The 26,896-nt window shown below is 38.7% G+C and overlaps 2 protein-coding genes across 2 annotated transcripts; one reads left to right on the top strand and one right to left on the bottom strand.

Moving 5' to 3' along the window:
- Window positions 1–2,735: 2,735 nt before the first annotated feature.
- On the top strand, window positions 2,736–17,856 carry slc12a9 (solute carrier family 12 member 9). Its single transcript, XM_042499455.2, has 14 exons — window positions 2,736–3,011; window positions 7,076–7,316; window positions 7,453–7,587; window positions 7,692–7,829; window positions 8,781–9,083; window positions 9,210–9,317; window positions 10,872–10,983; window positions 11,084–11,241; window positions 11,318–11,400; window positions 11,492–11,616; window positions 12,411–12,603; window positions 12,688–12,862; window positions 13,886–14,032; window positions 14,654–17,856. The coding sequence occupies exons 2-14, from the start codon at window positions 7,112–7,114 to the stop codon at window positions 15,493–15,495; spliced, it is 2,724 nt and encodes a 907-aa protein (XP_042355389.1). The 5' UTR covers window positions 2,736–3,011; window positions 7,076–7,111; the 3' UTR covers window positions 15,496–17,856.
- On the bottom strand, window positions 17,480–24,222 carry hsd20b2 (hydroxysteroid (20-beta) dehydrogenase 2). Its single transcript, XM_042499881.2, has 11 exons — window positions 23,933–24,222; window positions 22,684–22,730; window positions 21,905–21,980; window positions 21,674–21,784; window positions 21,071–21,138; window positions 20,895–20,939; window positions 20,734–20,768; window positions 20,558–20,639; window positions 20,356–20,421; window positions 18,482–18,631; window positions 17,480–18,391 (listed from the first exon to the last, which is right to left on the bottom strand). Exons 1-11 carry the CDS (start codon window positions 24,081–24,083, stop codon window positions 18,254–18,256), a joined length of 969 nt encoding a protein of 322 aa, XP_042355815.1. The 5' UTR covers window positions 24,084–24,222; the 3' UTR covers window positions 17,480–18,253.
- Between the last annotated feature and the right edge of the window lie 2,674 nt (window positions 24,223–26,896).

The raw sequence follows: 26,896 nt of genomic DNA, 5'->3' as shown, positions 1-26,896 counted from the left end.
TTCATAAGATGCTTTTCCAGTGATTTTGGAAGTCAAATTAACAAGAAGAGTATAAAGAGCTGAACTGATGGTCAGATCAGATGATGTCTGAGGGCTGGTGGAGATTTTGTAGGGGAGACCGGGGTCAGTTGTGACGCTTTTGTACTTACATGAATTGACCTACCATTACCCATAAACTACTTAACTCTTTGAAACTTGAGTAAATTAGCTTGATTTCTCTCAATAAATGTGGGAATATAGCAATAAGCAACGGAAGAAGAAATGACCACCAAATTAGCAAGAACTTAGTCAAAAGTACAAGTAAATTACCTGAAAATTAGTTTAACACACACACACACACACACACACACACACACACACACACACAAAACAAAACAAACAAGCCAAACAAGACTTGGAAAAAGTGCAAAAAATTATATAATAATTGTGTAACATAATTTTAAATATGTAATTATCATAAATATTGTTTTTCCCTGAACATTTTCCCCTAGCTTTTAAAAGTAGTCAAAATAGGACAGCACCACACTGTGGCAATAATAAAAAGATGCTTTAATTGGAGTGCTGTCCTATTTTGACAACTTTGATAGCACCCAGTTTCAACAAGTTATACTGTGAGTGAGCAAAGGTTTAAAAACTTCTGAAAGGCATCTGAGATAAGCACAAGAAAAGTGACGTCACTCCAGGTTTCTAAGGGTTAAACTGTAATGAAAATAAATTGATTCCTGTAGGCCTAAAGATATAAACATCTTGTAGCAATTTATCAAGTTGTTTAGAACAGTAGGCTTTTGAGTTTTCTTTTGTTTCATTTTGAGAAAAAAAAAGTTTAACAACATGTCAGCAATAACAACCTGAGAGTTTGTTTTTTTTTAAGTTTTTTAAAAAAGTTAAATAGTTGAATTCTGCACAGTCATATTATGCTCAGGCTCAGCCAACACTGATAATCAATTTGACATCAGAAAGATGTTTGACTCTAACATTGGACAGATGTTAAATTTTGGCTGTAATAAAAAAAACATCTGGTTGACAATAAATGTCTAATGACGCTGGAATTTCAGGTTGTGTGGGCGTTAACATTAGGACGTTTGCCAGACCAGTTGGGTTTTGTTCCCACACGATTACATTTTGTTATTATACATCATCTACAAGATGAGACGTTTGGATTTTGGTTAACAACACAACTTAAAATGAACAAAACATCAGTGCCATCTGTCATCAGTATTCAGTGTCACATTTATATTGGCGTTACACGTTGTTCTGACATTGAATTGTGGCCCAACGTCAAAACATAAATTCAACCAAATGTCATTGTCTACCAACGAGCGGGGTTAAAAGCTTTGGCCTTTGTGAAGTTCATACTCTTTTTTTCCCGCTTTTTTTTAAACAATAATTCAGTTTAGCAGTCTAAATCACTTCATAGATTTAACATTTACTCAGTGACTGTACTGTGGGTTTTATTTAATTAGGAAAAGCTTTTGTCTTGTATTTGTCATTTTTTTTGTTGATTTGTAACAAGGTAGGAACTATAAATAATACTGTCACAATCCCCCTGGGTAACTGTCCCAATCGTTCCAGGGAGAGCAGACACACTTTGAACTCCTGCGCAAACTACCAATGAAAAATCAGGCAGCTAACACTGGTAACACTGAGGACATTTCTAGGATATCAGGACATTTCAAGGATTTTAGGAAATTATAGGCGTTAAGGAAATTTCTAGGATTTTAGGGCATTCTAGAAGTTTAGCACTTTTCTAGGATTTTTGGATGTTTCTAGGATTTTAGCACATTTCCAGAATTTTTGGTCTTTATAAGGATTTCAGGAAATTTTCTAGGACTTTAGGAAATTTCTATTAGTGTTGGACATTTCTAAGATTTTAGGATGATTCTAGGATTTTTGCATGTTTTCAGGATTTTTGGATATTTCAAGGATTTCAGGACATTTTTTAGGATTTTGGGAAAATTTCTAGGACTTTAGCATGTTTCCAAGATTTTAGGGCTTTCGAGGATTTCAGTTCATTTATAGGATTTGAGGATGTTGTAGGATTTTAGGGCATTTCTAAGATTTCTGTTCATTTCTAAGATTGTAGGACCTTTCTAGGAGTTAAGGACAGTTCTAGGAGTTTATAGGACATCCATAGGAATTCAGGACGTTGCTAGGGGCTAAATTAGGACCTCTGTTTGAGTATGCAGGGATTATCCACTTGCCCTCTTTTTTTGATAAATAAACTCTATTTTGATGCCATTTATGTATTCTGAAACCTACCAGAACAAAAGCAATTCCCATTGTGAATCACTTTATTTTTTTTTACTTTAAATTAGAAAATGGTTGGAGGGCCACCAGGTACCCTATGGGGGGCTAGAATTGTAAATTGAGTATTACTGCTGTAGTCAGTCTATGCTTCTTCCACATGAGGATCCCTTCAGTATTTATAGACCTCATCTCTGGCACAATAGTGACACCTGGTGTGAAGAAATGCCAGTTCAGTCCAGCCTGCAGTATACAACTTTACATCAGCGCCTCATGTTCATACTATAGGTTTTGTCATGTGCATCCAAGTTGTCTGTTAGTGCACAAACCCCACTTCATGCACACTTATAATAAGTTAATAATTTCTTGGTGATGATGTCACGTTTGTATGCAAATAATGGGCGTGGTTATTTTAGACAAGCCGTACCTTTGCTCATATTTGAGTTATTTTGGCCCTCCCCTTTTCAGCAGTCACATGGGCAGCCTCTGCTCTCCCGTGACACTTTTAAACAAATAACAGAGGAACGAGGCGTGCCATGGCTGCAGTGTTGTTATTGGGCAGCACATCTTTGACAGCATCCAACTCTCGGGACAGCTCAGTGCTGTCCACCGGCCTGCAGCGGTTACATTTGACTGTCCTCTAGCGCATCTGACCAGGGACATCTTCTAGCAGACACAGACCGCCGAGACAAGCAGGCAGAGACAGACTCAGTGACCCCAAAAAGAAGCAGGAAGTGTGTGAAACTGTCACGGGGAGCTTCAGCGAGGTAAGACCGAGTGTCCTCGGTGCTTCGGGGGGGTTTGACACACCGCAGGGTTCGTCCGGCTGTAAATATCCTGGATGTTGCGGTTTGAATGACAGTGCACGAGCACTTTACACCGCTGTTTCATGACAGCCGGACCCAGACCCGGACCCGGACACGCCGGCGGGGCCACTTCCTGCGCGAGAGCCTCAAAATGTTAACAAACATTTACCCAAGATGCAGCTGGAAATGTGGCGTAACTTATTATTTAGCTATATTTTACCTCAGGTGCCCCCAAAACACGTAAAATTTTAATGCCGCAGTTGCTCCACCCTCATGCTACGTATATGTGACGGAAACGGTGATTTATTTTGGTAACCGGCTTGTTTCTGAAGTAAGGTTCGTGGACCCGGAGACGGCCCCTTTAGGTAGATTTACACGGTCTGTATTAAACATCATTTGAGTGCGTCACTAACAGCGGCCTGCAGAGCGTGACCATCAGGCTAAATATCAAGAAATATTATCATGGATCATATCTTTAAAGATTATACAATATTTTGGGGAAATGTGGTGTTTAGCTTTCTCAATTACCCAAGAAAAGAAAAGCATTTTTCATAATTAATTAATTATCAGTACCTGTCATAATTAATTTGATAATGATTTTAGCAATTGCTTCATGCATAAATGTAAGTTTAGCAATAAAAAAACGAATATTATCGGTTTTCTGAAGGATAAGGAGGAGATTTGACTAACAATGGCTATAAAGACACTTGATTTGTGTATGTCTTACCATATTTTTTTAATGTAATATCCCCCTGGCTTATGTTATTGTTTTGTTTGTATAAGTCAATTTATATACAAGAAAAGGCCAAATGCTACTTCCAGCATCAAAGAAAATAAAAGGAACTAACATAGTGGACCAAAATGATATGGATCAGTGCATGTAACCAATACATACAGTTCTCATTGAGTATGCAACTTCTCTATTTAACCCGCAGACAAGTCATCCCATATACCCCGTGATGGGGTTGAAAGGATGTATCATCAGTTGTATTTCACTCAAGGCTTGTAAATGTTGTGCAACTGTCATCAAAACAGCCAAGTGTTCAAACAGACATTCAGTCAGATTGTGGCAAAATGAAATGCTTGTAGGAGACAAACATGAATCTGTCAAATGGACTGCACCAATATTTTTTTAAAAGATCAATTAATCTTTCTGTTATTCTTCGGATTAATCATCAACCAGTCAAGCTTCTATTTGCTTGTCCGACCAACAGTCTAAAAGTCAAACATATTCAGATAGCTACCATATAAGAAAAGTAAAAGCACCAAATTATCACATCTGAGCATCTTGGACCATTTTGCTTGAAAGGGGCTTATATAACAAATTTTTATTAAAATAGATGATGAATAATTTTCTGTCTATAGCTAACCGATTGTTAATGACTCTTTGTTTGAGCCCTTCTTACAAAGTAAAGATTAAAGAGTTAGTTTTTTTTGAAGTGAGGTCGTATGGGTTACTTATCCATAGTCACTGTATTACTAACAGTAGATGTCAGTCTTCATGCCCTCAGTATGGAGAAGCAGGCTGGAGTCCTACACTGATGCTAAGCAATGTACTGCAGTGGATGGGGGTCAGCAACAACACATATTTTAGCTGCGAAAAAAGTCCAACCTAAAAATATCAACATCTGTTTAAGTGTATTGAGAGTATTTTCTCTGCTATACCTTTCTGTCAGTCAGTCCGTTCCAACCGGAAAGCTGTCAAGGTCATTTTAGCCACTGGGGCTGCTGGTCTCAGTCAGTTAGTTTTTGTTGTTATGTGACTTTGTTGAATTCTAATTAACCATTTAAAATGCTAAAGTCACACAATAACACAAATGCATGAACTGGGAGCAGCTCCTGTGTTCAGCGATGTTAAATCACTGTTTTTCTCAATAGATGTTTTATTTTCCTGTTGGAAATCAATGTTTGACATTTAGAAGAAGCAGTGAAATTGCTCTTAATATAGCTTAAACCTAAACTGATATTGATTCTTTAAGCAGGACTTTTTTTGTGCTTCTAAAATATGTTTTGTTGCTTTTTGTTGTTGTTGCTTAGGAAGAAAAGAGTCAGCAACTGGGTGTGATCTCGATAATAATTCGGAGGTTATGTCCCTTCATGTCCTATCATGCTTTGTTGCGTAAGACTTCTGTCCTAGAATCATCATGTGATTCCTGCAGCTGATTTAATAACTCAAAGAGCGGACTATTATTGAGGCTACCCCGGCAAAAGCTTTAGTGATGAAAGCTGCCTCCTTGAGAAAGAGTGGCAAAGTCGAACACTGGCATCTGACAGGAAGAAAACAACCGAGGTCACCTGTGCACATGGAGGCACACTCAGGCTGCTCAGCTGAGATTTCTGCTTTTCTTTGAGCTGCATGTAAAATCAGACAAGCAGCTGTGAATCAGCTGACTGCAAATACCAGCCTGAGGTGTGAGGGAGCAGCTTTCATTAAGAAAAGTGAAGTGAAGCGAGTTGTAAGCTTCACTCGCAGCCTCTGACCCGCGGCATTTCCGTACTTGATCTTTGCTGTATTGCCTATAAAAAAAGTAAAGAGAAGTGACTGACTGGAAAAGGAAACAGAAGAGGTACTACCTTGTAGCGTCAGGTAACTGTGTGGCACCTGAGTGCTGGCAAACTTGTTTGACTTCATTAGCATGTTTATGTTGAGCCTCTAAATCTGACTTGTGACTCATGTTGAAATCCAAATTCAATCTCAGCAGCTCAAAACCATCAAACTCACTTACTTAAAAGAATACTTCATAAACGGACTCTTTGTACCTTATCATGATGTGACCTTGAATTTGTGAAGATTTTTTTTTCTTGCATGCTTTCACAAATTGCAAACTTGTTGATTGATTTATTGATTCATTGGGAACCACCTTTAACAACAGCAGAGCTATAAAACATCCATTTATAAACTCTCTCACAGCTTGTGCAGTATAATACACATCTCAGTTATCCAATACTTCCTAAACACATGCAATTTCACGAAAACCTTGCTGCTAAAACTGAACTGAAAGTGAAACTTCTCTGTTTTCTTGAACACCAGACTCCAATACTAAAGTTTTAGCAAAAATGCTTGTGTCTGAGAAATTAGGCCACCAATCAAACAATAAATTAATATGCATGAAAAGTTCTTTTTTATAAATTTAAGGTTACACAGCATGACTAATTTATTTACAAATGGTGATTTTATGGTTGTAGTATTCCTGTACACACTTTATTTATGTGAGACTGGAAGCCTTGACAAGGCCACTGTGCAGTGCACATGATGATCGTCATTTATAGGAAGTGCTTTAAAGGGTAAAAACATCATTGTGCGTTGATGGGTCTGACTAAAACGCCTGTGTGTTTGTGGCTGGTTGCAACATTTAATTGAAACAAAATAATAAATCAAGTAAACAAGAATTCTATACATTATGAAATAATACTGATATAATGACCTCTCTGTGACTAGCAAATGTTCTTAGTTTGTCCCTAAACATTGGGAAAATGTTCAACAAGAACACACTCTGGGTGCCAAAACTTTAATAATATTGGACGGTGTGCAGGATTTATTAAATCTTTTTCCTTACAGGCTTTCTCACACCATTTCTTGTCTTTTACATGTGTTTGTGTCTAAGTGACTTGGAGGAGCAACAGTTTTTGAAACTGGTCCAATATTGAGTAAGAGCGCTGCAGCCGGTAGCAGTGAAACAGGCTGTAATGTCACTGGGCATTTGTGAACTGTCAGTTTACGTCCACTAAAAGTGCTTATTTTTGCCACTGATAGGTTCAGAGTATTCTTTTAAGTGTCTGACAGTGATTTATAAAGGATCCCTACAGTGAAAGACTTTTTTTAGTCAAGAGTAAGATTAGCAAACCCACCAGACTCCATTTAAATAAATAGTAATTTTAGTGCGATCTTTAAATTCTATCCTTTTTCTCTCTGTTGTGTATGCAAAGCAATATATAACCAGGCAATATTTGCCATCTAGCTGTAGATAAAACACTGCTGTTATATTTATTTCAGTTTGAAACATCTCCTCATTTCTTTCTCACAGGGTGAGCAGACTCATCCCAGGCTCTTCTCACCAACCATGTCAAACGAACGCACCCCTCTGATCAACTCAGGGGTATGTGGTCTGGCTGTGACCGCAGTGACATGCGGCGCAGAGTCGGACGCCACCCCTGAATCCGGCTCCGGGACGCCAAGTAAAGACCCTCGAAAACTCAACACTTTTTTTGGGGTGATGGTGCCGACCATCCTCTCCATGTTCAGCATTGTGCTGTTCCTGAGAACCGGTGAGCGCTGCGTGTGTGAAGAGATCAGAAATGCTGTTTTGAGTTGTAGACAGTGGGTGTTTATGAGTCATTGATGGTATATCTGAGCTGTTGTGCTTTACAGTGGTGACTAACACTGACGTGATCTCTCTTGCAGGGTTTGTGGTTGGTCACGCAGGGCTGTTACAGGGTCTTCTGATGGTGGTTGTAGCCTACACTATTATATCTCTTACAATACTCTCCATCTGTGCCATTTCCACCAACGGTGCTATACAAGGTGGTGGAGCCTACTGTATCCTTACAAACCAAACTGATGTTTTTCTTGAGTATTGATTAATCTTGCCTTCGATCTCACTAATTTCAGTTGAAATGTCAACCTTAACAAAATGTAACCAGACATGATAAGCCGGTCTCTTGGCCCGGAGTTTGGAGGAAGCATTGGTTTGATGTTCTTCCTGGCCAAAGTGTGTGCATGTGGAGAGTATGTTCTTGGTCTTGTGGAGGCGATACTTGATGTATTTGGTGCAGATCCTGGTAAGTTTTTTATTATGTTCTGTTCCCAGCTACTTTGTCCAGTTATTTAGCAGAAGTGTAGACTTGAGGCACATGACTTGGGCTTGAGTCACAAATATGAAGACTTAAGACCTTACTTGACAAAATAGAAAAAGTCTTGTCCCTTGGCTTGGATTTGAAAAAGACACCTTTGACTTAACCTGGATTTGGAGTCTTTTGACTCGAAAATACTTAATATCTCCCCCCTAGTCAAAAGATTAGAACTAGGTTATTTTGTAAGTGTGCCACAAATCAATTAATTTTGCTTTATTTTCGGAATTAACTAATATTAACCTGTAATCTTTTTATGAGTCTAATTAACTTATTTTTTTAATCTTTTTTTTATAAATGATTCATCTTTTATAAATTTGTAATATTATTTCTATGATATTCAAATGAAATTACCTTTGGTGAAACATGCATTGCGACTTGTTAAGAACTCAAAACTCAAAGTTAGGACTTGGACATTAACTTTTGACTTTTTGACTTGGGAATTGCCTGTCTTGACTCGGGACTTAACTTTTTGACTTGGGACTTGACTCAGTACCTGTCTTTCTTAACTCAGGGCTTGCATTTTGGACTTGGGAATTGACTCGGGACTTGCCTCATTGACTAGGGGCTGTCCGAAATTGACTTGGGACTTGCCTTTTTGACTTGGGACTTAACTTTTTGACTTGGCATTTGACCTGGGATCTTTCTGTCTTACTCGGGACTTGCCTTTTTGACGAGGGAATTGACACAGGACTTGCATTTCTTGACTCAGGACTTGTATTGGGAATTACCTTTTTGACGTGGGACTGACCTTTCTGTACCTGGGACACGAGTGCAAAGACCCTGAGACTTGCTAAACAATGACTTGGTCCCACTTGTGTCATTTAGTCCACCTTAACTCCTGAATGTTCTCAGGTTCCTGCCTGTTTTCTTCTGTTGTAGAGTCGTCTGTATCTCAGGGGATTCGGGTGCTCCCTCAGGGGTACTGGTACTCACTGCTCTACTCATCAGTCATCCTTCTGCTGTGTCTGCTCGTGTGTCTGGTGGGCGCCAAGATCTACTGCCGCACCGCCTTCGCCATCCTGCTGGTGGTCACCGTATCCTTGCTGTCCATTTTCATCAGTTCTGTGGCGGTCAAGCCTCATGAATTCGTCATCACCCACAAGGGACCTGGCAACGAAACCCTGCGTTACAACGCCAGTTACACAGGCTTCAACGCCACCACGCTGAGGAACAACCTGGGCTGTGAGTGTCGGGGCTGCTGTTAGTGAGGATATGAAAGTACATTCACAAACAAAGCTCCGTGACACTTATAAATTTAGGGGCATCTATTAAAGCTCTCTCTGTTGTTCCTCTTTCTCCTCACTGCAGCTGGTTACTCTTTGGACTACAGCACCAACTCTGTCATGTCGTTTGCCACCGTGTTTGCTGTCATGTTCACCAGCTGCACTGGCATCATGGCCGGAGCCAACATGTCAGGTTAAAGCTTGTCTTACTTGTATAATCACATTGCAGCAACAGGTGTCATTGGAATCTAAGCTCAGAATTTTCCCATTGTGACATTGCTACTTTTGAAATATGTGCATGCAGTCATGCAGAATAAATTAAACAATAGATAATTATATTATATTATATTAATAATTTTATAATATTGCGATTAATCGCAGAATTTCAATAGTTATAGTATAGTCGAGTGCATTTTTTTAATCACGTTTTCAGTTCCATTTTTTGCATTACAAAACACTTATGAAGTCCATATTGACAAGCTAAAGCAATGCTTACCAGATTGAAATGACACCAAAAAACTTGCTGGGACTATCATGAAGTGGGCATGTCTGTAAAGGGGAGACTCATGGGTAACCACAGAACCCATTTTCATTCAGATATCTAGATGCCAGAGGTCAAGGGACCCCTGTGAAATGACCATGCATTTTTCCATCGCCATTAAGCCTGACTTTGGGGCGTTAATTAACCCCTCTTATCTGAAAAGCATGGCACACTGGATACCACTGGATTCTTTAGGTCTTCTAGTTTCAGATGACCAGTATCTTCACTGCAGCTTTAAAACTCAGACCAGTACAGACTCTTAAAGACTGGAATGTCGGCCGGCGATCAATGTGATTAAAAGAAACAAAAAACAAGTTATGTGCGGACCTTAATCGCATCGCAATTGAAGCATTAACGCTGACAGCCCTAGTTTATACACATTAAGAAAATCTACATTATACTGCAAAACTTTAAATTTAGCCTAGTCCCAATTAGACGCCTAGTCTTTTTAACTTGTGGGGTGTGGCTACCCATTTTGACATTACTAAAAAGTTCATTTTTATATAAGTTCTTTGGATGTATAAAATCTTGTTGCTTAGTAACCACTACAGATAATGTTTTTAGCTGCTTCAATCGGGCATACAAATAAAAACATTTTTGAACAAGGAAATTATAGTCCTAGTGCACTCCAGGATACTCAGGCTGACACTTATTTATTGATACATTAAAAACAAAGGAAGGAGAAAACTACAGATTTTGCATATCGCTTCATCAGATTCACTCACAGGATTCTACAGAGCCTACAGGGTTAATAGAGCGAATCTAAAGAAGCAATATGAGCAATGTGTAGTTTGCACCTTCCTTTGTTATTAATATAAACTATCAATAAAGAAGTGTCAACCTGAGCATCCTTGTATGTGCTGGAACTGTAATTTCCTTGATCCATCGTTACCCTGCACCACCACAGCTTTGCATAGGGTTTTTTGGATAAATGTTTAAACTTTTGTTATACCATAACCTTATTTTTAAACAATTAATATTCATAGTGATTTAAATAAAAATTTGATTGTATATTGCATTTTTGCTAAGCAACAGTTTTGTGTGAAAGGAATTAAAAGCCAGTCCCATATGACGCCTGTCCCAAATATAAGCAGGTTGAGTTCAGTGATTAAAGAAAATAGTAGCCTGGGCTGTTATTGAAGTTTTATGGTACAGACAGACATGCACACCCTGATGTTTTCTCTCACTCCACTTGTCTCTCTGAAGGAGAGCTGAAGACTCCGAGTGTCTCCATCCCTAAAGGCACCATCGTAGCCGTTTTTTACACTTTCACGGTCTACGTCCTCCTCTTCATTTTGGTCAGCGCCACCTGTGACAGGTCTGAAATGGTTCATAATTTGTATTGCACTGTTTTATATATCATTTTATGTCTTGGTATATTTTTCTATATTCAAAACCAAAGAAAAATATTTTTTTAGGACCCTGTTGATTCAGGATTATGGGTTCCTCCAGAGAATAAACCTCTGGGGGCCGTTCATCACCATCGGGATTTACTGCGCTGCTCTGTCAGCTGCAATGTGCTCTATGATCGGAGCGTCCCGTATCCTCCACGCTCTTGCTCTGGATCACCTCTTTGGTAAGATTTGAGGATTTTGCTCATCACATTATTGCCTTCTTTAGTGGTTTTCTAAGAGACTTTTTTCCCCTTGCAGGTTTACCATTAGCCCCAGCTGCCCACACATCAAGCTCGGGGAACCCGTGGGTGGCAGTGCTGTACACCTGGGGTCTGGCACAGGTGAGCAGAGTTTCTGTGGTGTGCACTCAAGTACTTTTAGAGATTACAACTGGTGGCCTGAGCTGTGGTTTGTGGTGTGTTTGTGTTTCAGTGTGTAGTGTTTGCAGGCCAGCTTAACGCCATAGCAAGTTTGGTGACTGTTTTCTACTTACTTGCCTACGCTGCGGTTGACCTGGCTTGTTTGGCTCTTGAGTGGGCGTCGGCACCAAATTTCAGGTAATAAAGGATCAAACACTTTTAAAGGAAAAATAAGAAATTTGTAAGCATTGCAATCATATTTTTAACACCCTGCAATTTAATCCAAATGTGAAGTCAAATTTAAAAAAAAACATCACAATTTAAAGGTATTCTAAAAAAATGTATGCCTTTGTTTTTTTCTTTCTTTCTTATTTTACTGTGGTCAGGATGTTTACAGGCTGAATCGGGACAACGCTAATTGGATCATAGATTACTGAACCAATTTATTGATCCGGATCAGTGTATCTTTACACCATTAGTCCTACAAAATTAGTTTTAAGTGTAGTAACACTTAAAACAGGAAGCACACAGTAAGGAGGATGGCAAAGTTTGAATGTTGTGTTAACCAACAGTAACCAACAATTTATGCAAGATATACTTTTAAATACCTTCTGAGAAGGACATGCTACACTGCATGCTGTCACTGATGAAACTTATTACTTATTCATAGTGCAATCATTGAGTATGACCATAAATCATTACCCATGAAGTAAAAAAAAAGCAATTAAAATTGCTCAGTGACACTGGAAAACCCACACGTTAGGTGGCTTTTAAGGTAGCTTCTTTTAGAGAGTTCAGGCTCATAAAGTAAGATTTGAAAGCCAGAAATTGTAACATCAGTCCTCAACATCATAGACTAACAACCCGATGAGCCTCACTTGGATTTATTACCATCATATATTTTATGGGAGAATAAAGGTCTATTTATTGCCTCTCTGCTTCTGTTTTTCATGTGACCGTCAGCCTCACTTCTCTGTTTCTGTGTTCATAAGGCCGACCTTCCAGCTCTTCTCCTGGCACACTTGCCTGCTGGGCATCCTGAGCTGTTTAGTGATGATGTTCGTCATTAACCCCGTGTACTCCTCAGGCAGCATCGTCCTCCTGTTACTGCTGCTGCTTTTCCTCCACTACAGATCGCCCACCAGCAGCTGGGGCTACATCAGCCAGGCTCTTATTTTCCATCAGGTATCTGGACTCATACAGAGACACACAAAAAAAAACAGACGTTCACTACAGCTTGTCAACAGCGCTGTCTTCCTTTTGGTTTAGGTGCGCAAATATCTGTTAATGCTGGATGTGAGGAAAGACCACGTCAAGTTCTGGAGGCCGCAGGTGTTGTTAATGGTGGCCAACCCTCGCTCTTCCTGTCAGCTCATCCTGTTTGTCAATCAGCTGAAGAAGGGAGGACTGTATGTGTTGGGCCACGTGCAGCTGGGAGATCTGGGTAATTCTGTGTGGATGGTCTGTGATGGCCATCTGCAGCTCACAGTATTAAATTACTCTTATCAAATCATTGTTTGGTCGACAAGTGAAACTCACCTTTTTCATGTCCCTGGTTCACTGATGTATTGACTCAACATGGCATCATGATATCATTTTTATCAGTCTGAGAGCACATGAACAGGACGAGCAGGAAATATTACAGAAGGTTGCATATAATTAAAACTATGTAACAGCTCTGATCTGCCTACCTAAAGTCCACCGGCACCAGCATTGAAGACGAACTCAAGGGCTTTCCATCTGCTGCCTCTCTTGCATTATTAATATGAGAATAAGTTTCCTCTGTATCAGCGTTGCGTCAGACCTGAGAGTTTAAACCAGCCATCTGCAGCCAGGTGTCTAGCTCCTTGTTTATTTTGCAAAATAGGCACAGAAGGAAAAAATATTGTGTGACGCAGCCCAAGATGGCAATGTTCATACATATTTTTTCATTCATTCACTAACTCACTGGCAAACCCTCACTAGAGGTCGCCAGAGCTTCATGAGAGGTCTTGTCTTTAAAGGATATAAGAAAACGTTTTTGAAAAACTGAATTTGCAAAAAAGAAAGTATGTTTCCTTATTTCCTTCCTTAAAAAAAGTCTCACTGTATATATATATATGTGTGTGTGTGTGTGTGTGTGTGTGTATGTATGTATGTATGTATGTGTGTGTGTATATGTAATGCAGGACAACCATATAAAGAAATCTAAATTAAAAAATGTATATAATACAGACTGAGAATAAAAAAAAATCATCTCTGAGACAATATTCACATTAAATCATTTGCCCAAAATATATCCAGATCAACTTCCTAAACTAAATGACACTAAATCCTCCTAAATTTCAAACTGTTCAAAAGACCTGAGTGCTACTTCCACCTTTCTTCTTTCGTTCTGCTTAAGTGTATTCATTAGTACTGCATCCACTACTCTGTATTGTATTAATATTTGTATTATTACATTAATTTCTGCCTTTTTTTGTGTTAGACTCTCTGCCGTCAGACCCGATCCAGCAGCAGTACAACTTTTGGTTGAGCCTAGTTGATAAACTAGATGTGAAGGCGTTTGTAGACCTGACACTGTCTCCCTCCGTCAGACAGGGAACACAGCATCTACTGCGCATCACAGGTCTAGGTAAGTTGTGATTTCTCTTATTCCTGCTATGCACCCGTTGGGTCTCACACATAAAATGTTTGTATATCTGTGAGTACATTTGCACATAAAAAAATAGTGAAAGTGGTGTGAAACTTTTGATCATGGGCACTTGTGTAAGGTCATCAATGCCAATCAATTGTTAATTGACAGCGCTTGCTCGTCAGCAGTTAGCATGCATACCCACCCATAAATAGTGAGTGACCATCATATAAGGAGGTGAAAACTACTGTGGATAGATGTATCCTATGCTGCAAACAAAGAAAGAGAGAGAGATGCTGATATAAAGCCATTTTGTGTAGTGTAGTTGATAAAAATGTCTTTTTTCTCTTTTATAAATCTGTTGTGAACAGTCTTCTGCTGAAATGGCACTTTGGCAGGAGTTTTAATGGCGAGCAATATATATGTGCATTCTATATTCGCACAAGCACTACTAGCAGTCAGAGGCAGGTGTAGATTTTGATCAGTGCTACTAACATTGATGAATGCCACAATACACGTAAATTTACACACAAATTCACTCTGCTCATGTTTCATGAATGAGACCCATTTCAGTGCAGATTATTATGCTGCTTTACCTGCATTTCTGTTTCCCTCAACAAGGTGGTATGAAGCCCAACACACTGGTTTTAGGTTTCTATGACAGCTGCACTCCTGAGGACTTCTTCCTACAAGATTCTGCGTTCTGTGACCCTTCCATCGGACAAGGGAGCGAGGGCGAATACAATTTTGGGGTGGATTTGCCTTCATTACAGGCCCATTTCCCCCCAGTGCGACATGTTGAGAGCCCAAGGTGGCTGTCACCAGAGGAGTACGTAGGGATAATTTCTGATGCCCTGAAAATGAACAAGAACGTGTGCCTTGCCCGCTATTTCTTCCAGTTAGAGGGAGAGGATAAAGACAGCAAGGTGGACGGGTCGGAGCGGACAATAGATGTGTGGCCCCTCAACCTGCTCCAGCCAGGCAGCCGTGATTATGAGGACGTGTGCAGCCTCTTCCTGCTGCAGATGGCCTGCGTGCTCAACATGTCCAACAAATGGCGCCATGCGAGGATGAGAATCTTCTTAAATGTGGAGACTGAGTCCAGCGACCAGGGCTGGGTGGTAAACGAAGAGACATTCCGAGAGTTGCTGAGGAAGCTGAGGATTAGGGCGTCAATAAAGATCGTGCCGTGGGACTCTGTGGTGCAGCACCACGTTCAGCCAGACGGGGAGGCCCCTGCAGAGCTGACGCAAGCTCTGTCTGAGGACTTCTTGTCTTCAGTGAACTCTATGTTGATGGAGCACAGTTCGCAAGCCGCTGTTCGCTTCCTGTATTTGCCTCGACCTCCTGCTCAGCACAGCCAGGCACAGCAGTACTTGGCTCAAGTTGAAGCAGTGACCAACAGTTTAGGGCCAACGCTGCTGATTCACGGTGTCACTCCGGTCACGTACACTGATCTGTGAGCATGTGCGGTCATGAGTTTTGTTCACTGATATTCTAGGTGCAGCAAAGTCTTACCTGTGTAAATAGAAACTCTGGTTACATGTAAAAATTAACACAGTATGTAGCACCAGTTACTATTGGTTTTCCTGATACAGCTTTTTTATTCTTGTTTTACTCTAGCTTACTAAAGGACCATAGTCGGTTTGAGTGCATTTTTAAAATATGCCACTTGAGGTTTTTGCATTTAAATAGGATATTTTCCTATTGACTTATACTTGAACGGGCTTGGTGAATGAGCCTAGAAATGGGGAAATACTAACTAACTAATTTTTTGTGGATGTGAATTATGTTAACCTCTTGTTTGCATTATCTGAGGTTCCGTTCTTCCATATTAGACAGAAATTATAAATGTGTCAAAGACTTATGAGAACAAAAAGCAATTTGTTTGGAACAATACGGGTTGTCTAAGACAATTAATATAGAAATATCTATATAAACGTTCAGGGATGAAAGGATGAATTTTGATGCCATTTGACCATGGTAAAGGGATAGCTCAGATTTTTTGAAGTGGGCTTGAATGAGGTACTTATGCATAGACAGTATGTTACATTCAGTAGATGTCTGTCAGCATGCCCCCAGTTTGGAGAAGCAGGATGGAGTTGGACATGGAAGCTAAACAATGTACTGCTGTCTCAACAAAAAAGTTAGTTATCAGTTTAAGTTTACTTGGTTCTGGGAGTATTTTTACTGCCTTTACCTTATTGTCAGACAGTGATTTCCAACGGGAAAATAAAGCTGTTACATTGTTTCTACAAAGTCAGACTCTGTTGAGAAAAACAGTGATTTATCATTGCTGAACACAGTAGCTGCTGCTCTACTGCTGCTTCTATCTGTTATTTTGTTTGTGTTATGTTTGACTTTGGAGTTTTAAAGTGATAGTTTGGATTCACCAAAGTCACACAAAAACAAACATGCAAACTAATGCAAGCAGTGGTAGACCAGCAGCTCCTGTTTTAAGCCAGTTAAAATGACTGTTTTCATTAATGGAGTGTGGTGGCCTTGACGAGAGAATACATGTGGAACTGAAGCTGTTAACAGCTCCCCCAACAGGTTGTATGCCTGAAAGGGAAAACAGTGAAAATACATTTAAAATAGGTTTGTTTTTGCACAAAACTAAACAACAGAAATACAACAACAAAAGAAGACAAGGTTGTGCAGGTGAGATTAAGAAACCTCCTAGAGGCTTATAAGGAATCGCACGTCAATATGGATAATAAATAAATACAATAGTCATGTAATAAAGAAAAGTAAACAAACATAAAAAGGGTCATAAGCAAACAAGCCTACTCTATAGAATACAGTTAACCTGATATTGATTTTTTGTTTGTTTGTTTATTTAGGTGGCTAAGATACACTTTGTTGCTGACGCCCATCTACAGCAGTACATTGCTTAGCTTCCATGTCGAGCTCCTGCCTGCTTCTCCAAACTGGGTGCATGCCCACTGACATCTACTATAGTATGTAGTAAACAAACAATGGATAAGTACCTCAAATAACATTACTTAAAAAAATCTGACTTATCCCTTAATGCATAGTAATTTTTCTTTTTTAACTCCTCTTTTTTGGGCAACTTTCTTTTTCCTACATTTCCACATTTCTGATGGACCAAGTGATCCAAAGACTTTTAGTTGGTAAGCTGAAATGTGTTCTGATTTTTGTTTGCCATGCACTCACAAACATGTCCTCCGTAACTGTTAAACATGCATCTCTATTCTTCAAAAAGGGAACTGTTTTATATATTTGACCTCAGAGTGACAAACAGCATTTGCTGCTGTTGGAAATGCTATTTTGAAAAATACGTTTGGATGCTGTGCTTCATGAAGGCGACTGTCAAAAAAACACCAAAAAGTCCAGTCTTATCCAGTCTTAATTAATTATTATTAATTAATTAATAAGAAAAGGACCAATAATAATTTAGACCAAATCAAGATTGAAACCATAGAGTATTCTTACATAACAGTTAATTTATCCCATTTACAAAATATAGAATAAAATGTTACTTTTTCCTTGTCATGTTTTGTTTTGTATTGTTGCAGCACTCACATGGACCTTTCACAGAACACAAATAGAAAATTGCCGAAAAGACATTTGCATGAAAGGTGGTTATAAAATAACAGTCCCACGCGGGATGAGCCAAAAAAGGCTTGACACTTTGATAAAAATGAATGAATGCATGATTTTTGGCATCTTCCATTTTGAGTTGTTGTTAACGGTCAATGAAAAGGCCTGAAGGCACTGACTCTTGTATACTTATGGTCATTTCTGCAGATGTACTGAATTGCTGGTTATCATGGGAGTAAATATATGCCAAATGTTCTGTGTATCGGTATCTTTTTTACTGTAACATTGTGAAATCTTAACAGAAAATATGTATTTGAAAGATTGCTTAAATTCAATACAAACAGATTGTGTCTGTTTATCAAGTATAAATATTAATAGAAACGATAAAACTCTGTAACCCTCAGCTGCAGATTTGCTCCATAGATAAAGAAAAACTTGCAATAATAAAGAATAAATAAATGTACAAAAATAACAGAATTTACATGTATATTGTAGCCTACTCATTACAGGAACCTTGCTACAATATGACACACGTTTGAGTTTTTTTAGAAGTTGATGTATAGTGAAGATAATCTCTTATAGAACCTTTATTCAGCTGTGAAAGTTAGTATTAATGTCTGTGAGAACTCCAGCTTCTGTGCAGATGCAGACACTTGATTACTTTTCCTTTTCAACTAGCCTTTCCTTTTCTTTGCCCATGCTTTTATGATATTCTTCTGCAAGGTTTTGTAGCTTTCTTATGAAGTATGATGACATTCGATACCAGTCCGGCAAGAGTATATGGAGAGCCATGTTCTGTGGGATGACGGGAAAGAGATGGAGAGATATTAAAACACTGCAGCAGCTGACAGTTTGTAAGTGACAACAATTTCTCATCCCTCTGACCTGGAGCGTGTGGGATAGGCAGCCATTGGTGTAGCTAGTGTGACCCACAGTGTTCAAGGCCTCACGGGCGAAGTCAGGAGCACTTTTCACAAAGCAGTTGGTTTTCATGTTTCGTGTCATGTTGGTGGATACCAGGAATGGAGCAACACACTGTGGGAAAACTGACAGCAGTTAGACACACTGAACCTAACTTTACATTGGTTTAGATATCACTGGATAATCCATATATTTTTTGTTTTAGATTGCAAATGAATAAGGGACTATCTGAGGAAGGGGAAAACGTTTAAAAACTGTATTGTAATTATCATAATTAAAATTTTAAAATTATTTTATTACTATTTTCATTTTTTCTTCAGTTGCTCTTTGCAGTTTTGATAGAAATCAAGCCAATTTGTTCAGGTTTCAAAGGGTTAATAACACATGGCTTGAAAAGCTGCTATGCTCATGACACCACTTGCTCAGAGCGTGGGAAGGAAAACATCAATATGTGCCACAAACTTTTTATATGCTATATATTTCATATAAATCTTTTATAAATAATTAAGCCTATTTATCTGGCGATGGATGGCAAAAAGTTGATGGCAGGTTGGGCTTGTTATCTGCCACTCTGCAATTTGATTGGCTGTTTGTCATGTTGCTAGGCTACTGTTGTCGTCACTAGCTAGTGGTGTTTACCTGTAGTATGTGCTATGGTGACAGGTCACCTTGAACGCTAGTCTGTACAGACTTTAAAAATAATAAAACGTTCATAAACGTTCAATGAAGACAAAATTAAGAGTATACACCTCGGTGGCCACCAGTCGCGGTTGTTGAACCAAACCCCTGATAAAAAATAAGCGGATTCATGCTGATGTGGTTTTCCGGGATGTCATGGCTAACTGCTAGCTCGTCCGAGAAGATACTTTTGTTTTTGCTTCCCGTGTGTGTTATTTTTCGGGAGGGATGGTACCCGGTCAAGAATAGGCTTTCAGGCTCCAAAGCATTTTTCTAAGAGGATTACTAAACACGAAGGCAGCAGGACAACGCGGTTAAAGTGGGCTTCGTCGCAAAGCTAACAGCTAACAGTTAGCCAAACGGATAGCGCATACGAGGACACGGGAAACTGAGTCAACAGCAGCAGGTATGTGACCATGTGTTTGTCACCTGTGTTAAACTGTGTGGGCACTGAGAAGTAGCATCATGTCTAATTGGACATTGTGTAATAATGGGGTTTTGCAACTGTCTCCAAGTGTTTCTTCAGCGGTTAGCTATCCTCCTAAAAGCACCACTGATCAGGCAAAAAAGTCTGTGTGGTCAGGCCACTGTTGTGTCTTTTTCACTGTAAAATAAAACAGCCAGTGTAATGTCATAATTTTAACAAATTTCCAATTGTTTTCAATTAATTGTCATTTTTTTCTTTTCTTTTAAAAAAAAAAAAAAAAAAAAAAATCAATTTAAGAGTGCTTTGCAATAATCCCTCTTTCATGACAGTCACATCTATTTATATACAATCTTGTTCCAAGTGGTTTTGTTTAATTAAAAGGTTGAAATCATATCCTGTTTGAAGAAAATAAGACTTTGGGGGCTAAATAATGGGCAATGTTCACTTTATTCGTTTGTATTTTAATAAATGTCATAATAGAATATATTAGAATATATCTTTATTGTCCACCAGGGTGCACATTGGTCTTTGGCCCACCAAACAGAATAAAAAAACAGACAAGCAGTTAGATAAACAAACACATAAACAGGTCAACTCAACTCATTAAATAAATTCATATCACTGTCTGTGGTTTTAAACTCATCAGTCACTTTGCTGAGATCAGAATAGTGAGGGCAATTCTTTAATCTTGGCCACATGAATTTCTAAGTTGCTGATGTGTCACATACTTTACCTGAACTGTAATTCCCCTTGACTTGTACTCAGCATGCAGACACTGAGAGAAATATGTTACAAAAATCTGAAAGAATGAAGAAAGGCAAAGTCACAAAACATGCAGAGCAGCTGGTGAGTTTTGAGAATAAATATGTGTGTGGTTTCTTGAGGGTGTATTTGAATGAATGTGTGCATAACATGATATGTGGGTGAGAAAGTACCTTGGTGGAGGAATAAATAGTTAATAAAGGCTGCGGGCGGACAGCCACTTCAGAGGAGATATTAATGACCAGCCCTGTCCGTCTGGGAAGGACATGGAAGACAAACATCCATAAATTCATCCTAGATTATCTTGACCTCCTGTCAAACCTTAACATCTGGATGTTTGTGTCATTACCTTTCAACCATGCCTGGAAGAACCAGTCTGGTCATCTGAGTGAAGAAAATATAAATCTTTTTTTTAACAGCAATAGCTATTAAAAACAAAACAAAAACAAAGTTGTGTGGGAAAGCTGAGTGCACACAGCCAAGCAGTAAATATTCATAAAGATATCTTACCTGAGGGACTGACAGCACGTTACAGTTGATAAGCTGAGTGATTTTCTGGTCAGAATAAACAAACAAAGGACACCATGTGAGTTATAAATTTGAGACAAATATGACCTCAAATAGCCTGAATCAGTAAAAATAAATCATCAGTTATCAGAAAATGACATTTGAGATGCAGAAGTTACCTGTTCAATATCTGGTATTTCCAGGAAATAGGCAAAATGATCAGAATAAACCATTCCTACATTGTTAACTGTGTGGATTACAAAGACACAAACAACCTTTGTTATTAAGCATCTGTTCTGTCAAACTAGGAAGACAAATGTCAAAGCCCAAAAATAATCCAGTTTGTAGCTCGATCCATAATACAATGTATCATTTTTACGTGCCATTTTGTCTTGATTGTGGCTGGTTGGTGAATTTTTTTCGTCATCTTTACATGGAATCAAGCTAGCTGTTTCACCCTGGTTCCAGTCTTTGTGCTAAGATAAGCTAACCAGCTAATGGTTAGTTTCAAATTAACCATATAGATATGCGAGTGGTGTCATTCTTCTTATATAACTCTTTGCACAAAAGCTAGTAAACATATTTCCTATAATGTTGAACTATTCCTTCAGCTAGATGGCACCACAGGTCACCTTTTTTCATTTTGCTGATTGTTCCAGAGTCTGACTGTTTTCTCTAACAATCTTTTCGACAAGACCTGCTTGCAGTATTTCTCAGTTTATAAAACACCTGAATGACTGCCTAGTGCTTCCCCTCTGCTCTGTAAGTGGTTGTCCTATTACCCAGAATCCCAATCTCCAGTCCCTGAAGTTCTTTAGCTATAGCAGGGTAGATACTCGGGCCATCTGTGAAGTCAACTTGGATGGTGCGAGTCTTCCGACCATACTGTTCCTCTGAAGAAGACAAGGATTATTTTGGATTAATTATGCTCTGAGTTGCACATGGAAGACAAATGTGTTTTGTGGAACAGGAAAAAAGTAGCTGAACCACAGCATTGTTTGCATTTCACTTACTTATCTCTTTGGCAGTCTTTTGAAGCTTAGCATCAGATCTGCTTACCAAAATAACATCGAGTCCTCTTCGGGCAAGCTAGAATCAGGCACACATGACAGACAGGTTTGGTGGCTCTTTCAACCAGAAACACTATGTACTTGTGAGATCTGAACACTTGATATAAAACAGCTTAATCAACTGTTCCCCATGCCCAACATTGTTATGTTGTGAAGTAATAATACTTTCTTTACAGTACTTGAGTATTTTCTGGGAGTATTTGTACTTTACTTAAGTTTTTAATTTCTGGCTGTTACTACATTTCCTTCAAAAAATGTATACTTTTAGTCCACTACATTACCCCAAAGCATTTTAGTTAGTTCATACAAAATAAAATAGGGAACAATGTTCGGAGGGAATGGATGGACAAAAAAAGGCATGGGAGGGAAGGAAAAACTTGATTGTGTTCTTTAAATCATTGAGGTTTTTATTCAAGTATAATGTGTATGTATGCTCCATTTCTAAGGTAGTGTACATGTTATAAAGAAATAAGCATCGTAATTCTCAAAATTCTGACCAGCATGCACTTTCACTTCAACTTTCAATACTTAAGTACATTTAATAACATAAAATTACTTTTAAAACTTAAGTACAGTATACAGTATATATTAGGTACTTTAGGGTGTCAGTCAAGTAATGTTCTAACAGGTGACTTTAACTTCAGTCATTTTCTGGCAAGTTGTTGTACTTTTACGCAAGTATGCCTTTCAGGCATTGTTGTACAAGAAACTTTGAGACTTACCTCATGGGCATAAGCTTTACCGATGCCAGATGTGGCCCCAGTGACAACTGCACAAAGGAGAGAGCACAAATGGAAGAGGATTTAATTTTACATTTATTTTACAATTATTTCAACCTTTTTCCATTTGTTTCACATGGTTACTAAGTCATGACAGAAGTTAAGATGGGGGTTTGACTACCAAGATAGTACGAGCCACTTCACCATGTACTGTAAAAATAATGGTTGAAAGTTGAATATTACACCTGTGATTATAAATAGTTTCTTTCCTGTTTTCTAGTTGGTATACACACACACACACACACACACACACACACACACACACACACACAAACATATAGTTATAGTTATATATATATATATATATATATATATATATATATATATATATATATACACACACACACACACACACACACACACACACATATATATATATACACACACACACATATATATATATATATATATATTGACTTATTTATTTCTGTCAGTTGGTAAAGCATTACCTCTGAAACCTTTGATGCAGTAACCACAATGAAGTCAGGCTATTTACTTTTCAACCAGTTGTGCCGAAAGTCAAGCCCAGTTTGGACCCTGACATCGCAGCGGCTCGGATTTCAGCAATCAATAATTTCATTATTTACACCTTTATTTTTATATTATGGCAAGTCAAAATATCTTTTGTGTGTCGTGAGCTCTACATGTAAGTGGCAAGATTTCAGAGAGAGCCAGGGGAGAGGAAGTGGAGGAAATGTCTTTTAACATCTCCTGTTGCTTAGCAAGAGAAAACACTTCCTTTATTTAAATACGATTGTTTCATCAGAAAAAATGTTTTAAGTGAACAAAACTGCATCAGTTTAACAAAAGAATATTGGAAATTGACTTAAAGATATTGTATATCTGCATAATATTGAGTTGTTGCTGGCAAAAAAGAAAAAACATTTTCCATTAAGTACAGAACCGTTAATGAAGTCCCTTATCAAACTGCCTCCACAGACAGGAAGCCTGGTGCTACTGATAGAAGTTAGTAATGCCTGAAAATCTAAATATTCCTGTATCCTAGAAGCATGCACTCCTGTTGTTCACTAACTTACAGTCTTTAATATGATCTGCACCATTCCCCTGTTCCACAACTGAACAGATTTCTTCAATGAAAGCTTCAACTTCACATATATAACCAAAAAACCCTGAAACTGTTAACATTTTGTTAAGCTATACAGGAAATAGTGTACATTCTCCTTGACCTTACCTGCCCATTGCCCGTATGTCCTTAAATCCACTTGCCAAAACTCTGACAAAACAAACTGTCTAAATCCACACCAACATCCCCAGGCTAGTTTCAGCAGGTACAAAACAACAGTAAATCCCCCAATGATGGCCAACACCTCAGTGAATGACATTTTGCAGCAGAGCTCTTGAGTGAACAGGACTCCCTTAATGGATACAGGTCTAAAAGGCGCTCAATCCAAATTTGATATTAGAGGAAATGAGATTTTTTTTTAAATGTACTGTACTCCTCCCAGTTCCCACAGTGCTCCACCCCTCATTGTGTGCTGCTGTCAGACTCTGTGAGCTTGGCAGACAAACACCCTGGAGCTACACTCGTTCCAGCTCCCTGCAGACTAAACTGTCGGAACTGTGTCAAGTTTTTTTTTTTAAACGCCTTCAATGATGCAGCAGAATTTTTTGTCCACAATCTTGCATAAACAGCCGCCTCAACTGCTCTCGGTGTGGTTACTGCATCTGAATATCATCTCAAGCTTCTTGAAGATCATCAGGATCATTTGAGAACTTTGTATTTCATGTATCTAGTGCTCAGGCCTTTCGGTCAGCACATGATAGGCGTAGTGTTTGTGTACCAGCATATTTGTGGATGATCATGCTTTTCAGGTTGCAGGCTGTTTCACAATAGCAATAGCAAATAATTACAATGATTAATCAACTAAAAATTCCAGTTATAATTAGAATAGTACAAATGCAATTTCGCAATAACTGAGACCGGTACAAGCATGCATTCACATGTTTATGCTTTCACACACGCACACACACACACACACACACACACACACACACACACACACACACACACACACAAAACGACACTCAGTTGTCACCAGTCCAGTGATGCCTTTCTGCTTTAATAACAAGTTCATAAATTATGAATTGAAACGTGACAAAATGGTGTGTGTGTGTGTGTGCGTGTGTTTGGGCATGCTACATGAATCCGTCTCGTTCTGTTTTGTGCCTTTTTGTGTCCACTCTCATTGTCCCTGCCTGTTTAGCCAATTGATATGAACACAAACACACTGTCACACTGTCACACACACACACACACACACACACACACACACACACACACACACACACACACACACACACACACAAAAGAAATCTGATATAGGCTTAAATCTGTTAAAAAACCTTTGTGTGTGTGTGAATTTCGAGAGCTTTTTTTTGTTCTTGTTCAGTAGTTAGGACATCATGGCAAGGGAAAAGATTCTTGTCTCCCCTTAAGCATAGCATAAAAACCTCAAATGAGTGTTATGAAAGTTAAGAGATGATCAGATAAGGCTCGTTGACATGTTGAGTTCCTCTGAAATTCTTTGCATGCCTGTAAGATGAACAAAACCACTAAAACAAAGATGACTAAGACATTTACTTGAAAGGGATACTTAAGCGATTTATTTCACTTCCATAAAGTTGGGGGTCTCAAAAGATGCAGCATTTTTGTTTAACCCTTCCTGCTTGATAAATTCCCACACATTCAAACTCCATGTCCCCATGTTTGTAACAGACTTTTTGTTATACATTTCTAATCTCCAAACCCAAGCTGATATAATCCTGATGACATCGCTATGACATCAGTATTAATTCCCCAGACTTTGGAGAGCTCTCTTCAGAGCCGTAGAAGATATTATACAACTGTTTACACATCCTGAGGAGTACTATGAGGCCATCATTTTCTGAGAACTATTTGCAAAAGTGTGTGATGAGTCGTGTAACTGTATCGCAATCCAGTTGTGCGAAATTAGTTTCGCAAATGTGTAAAACAATAAAACTCAAAATATGTATTCAGCGTGGAAGTGTGCTAAGATTTATATAGCGTGTAGACAAATCTGTAAATGATACATAAATCTGTGAATATGTAGACAAAATCTGTAGCCCACACTGTATTTGGTGTGTTACAAGGGGTTGTTGTGTGGGATCACCAATGCAAAGAATGTATTGCAACACTGGCGTCTAATCACAAAAGCACAAACCCAAACTATGACCTCTTGAACAGCTGCAGCAGAGATAAAAGAAATTTCGGAACTGTGAACGTGTAACAGTATTTGTCAGCTGATAAGTCTTTACTGCAGCTACAATCTCTCATACGTTAATATCAGCAGAAAGAGTCCTACCCATTCATGTAAAATCAGTGTGTGTACGTCGATAAACTGAAAACGCTCCTTGATTAAATGTCTGAGTGATAATGTTTGTGATAGCCCACAAATTCCAGTTGCATCTAACATACGTATATAGCACTGTGATCCAAATGATGATAAAAAATACATATCAACAGAAAGATAACGATTTTCTTGTTATGTTTCTCTGACAGTCATTGTGGTTCAGTGTTGGTAGAAGCTGCATTAGAGCTGCGCCCACATACTCTGTAGAACAGTCTGACCTCCCTCTGACGCTAAATATTTATCTCGAAGTTAAAGCTTTTAAGGATTTAGAGACCTTTGTTTTTTTAGGCAAGAGCCATAAGACATTCCTCAAGTGTTTGTAGACATGAATGGCACAGTGAACAAGTATACCAGGAACAGGCCCAGGGACCCAAAATGTCAGGGGCCCATGGCCTTCACCTGCACACAAATGAACATGTACAGACAGACAGATGTACAAATTAAAGACTTCAAATAACTGGAAAGAGCTGCAAAGGAACCGCAAAGACACAAAATAACTATAAAAAGGGGGAAAACAACAACATGATGACACAAAGTGACACAAAGGGATGCAAATGAACTGCAAGGAGACACAAAATAACAGCAAAACAACCAAAAAGAGATGCAAAATGACTACAGAGAAAAACAGAATTAGGTTATCACAGACACAAAACCAGAAAAAAAATGCGTAATGACCAGAAAGAGATGCAAAACAACAACAACCAAAAAAAAGAGAGCCAAAACTACCACAAAATGTCTGTTTATGTGTTGTTTCTATGTATTAG

This window comes from Plectropomus leopardus, chromosome 15 (assembly GCF_026936395.1).
Source record: "Plectropomus leopardus strain MGB_pleo_1.0 chromosome 15, ASM2693639v1, whole genome shotgun sequence".
Lineage (NCBI taxonomy): Eukaryota > Metazoa > Chordata > Actinopteri > Perciformes > Serranidae > Plectropomus > Plectropomus leopardus.
This window is presented reverse-complemented; position numbering and strand designations above follow the sequence as displayed.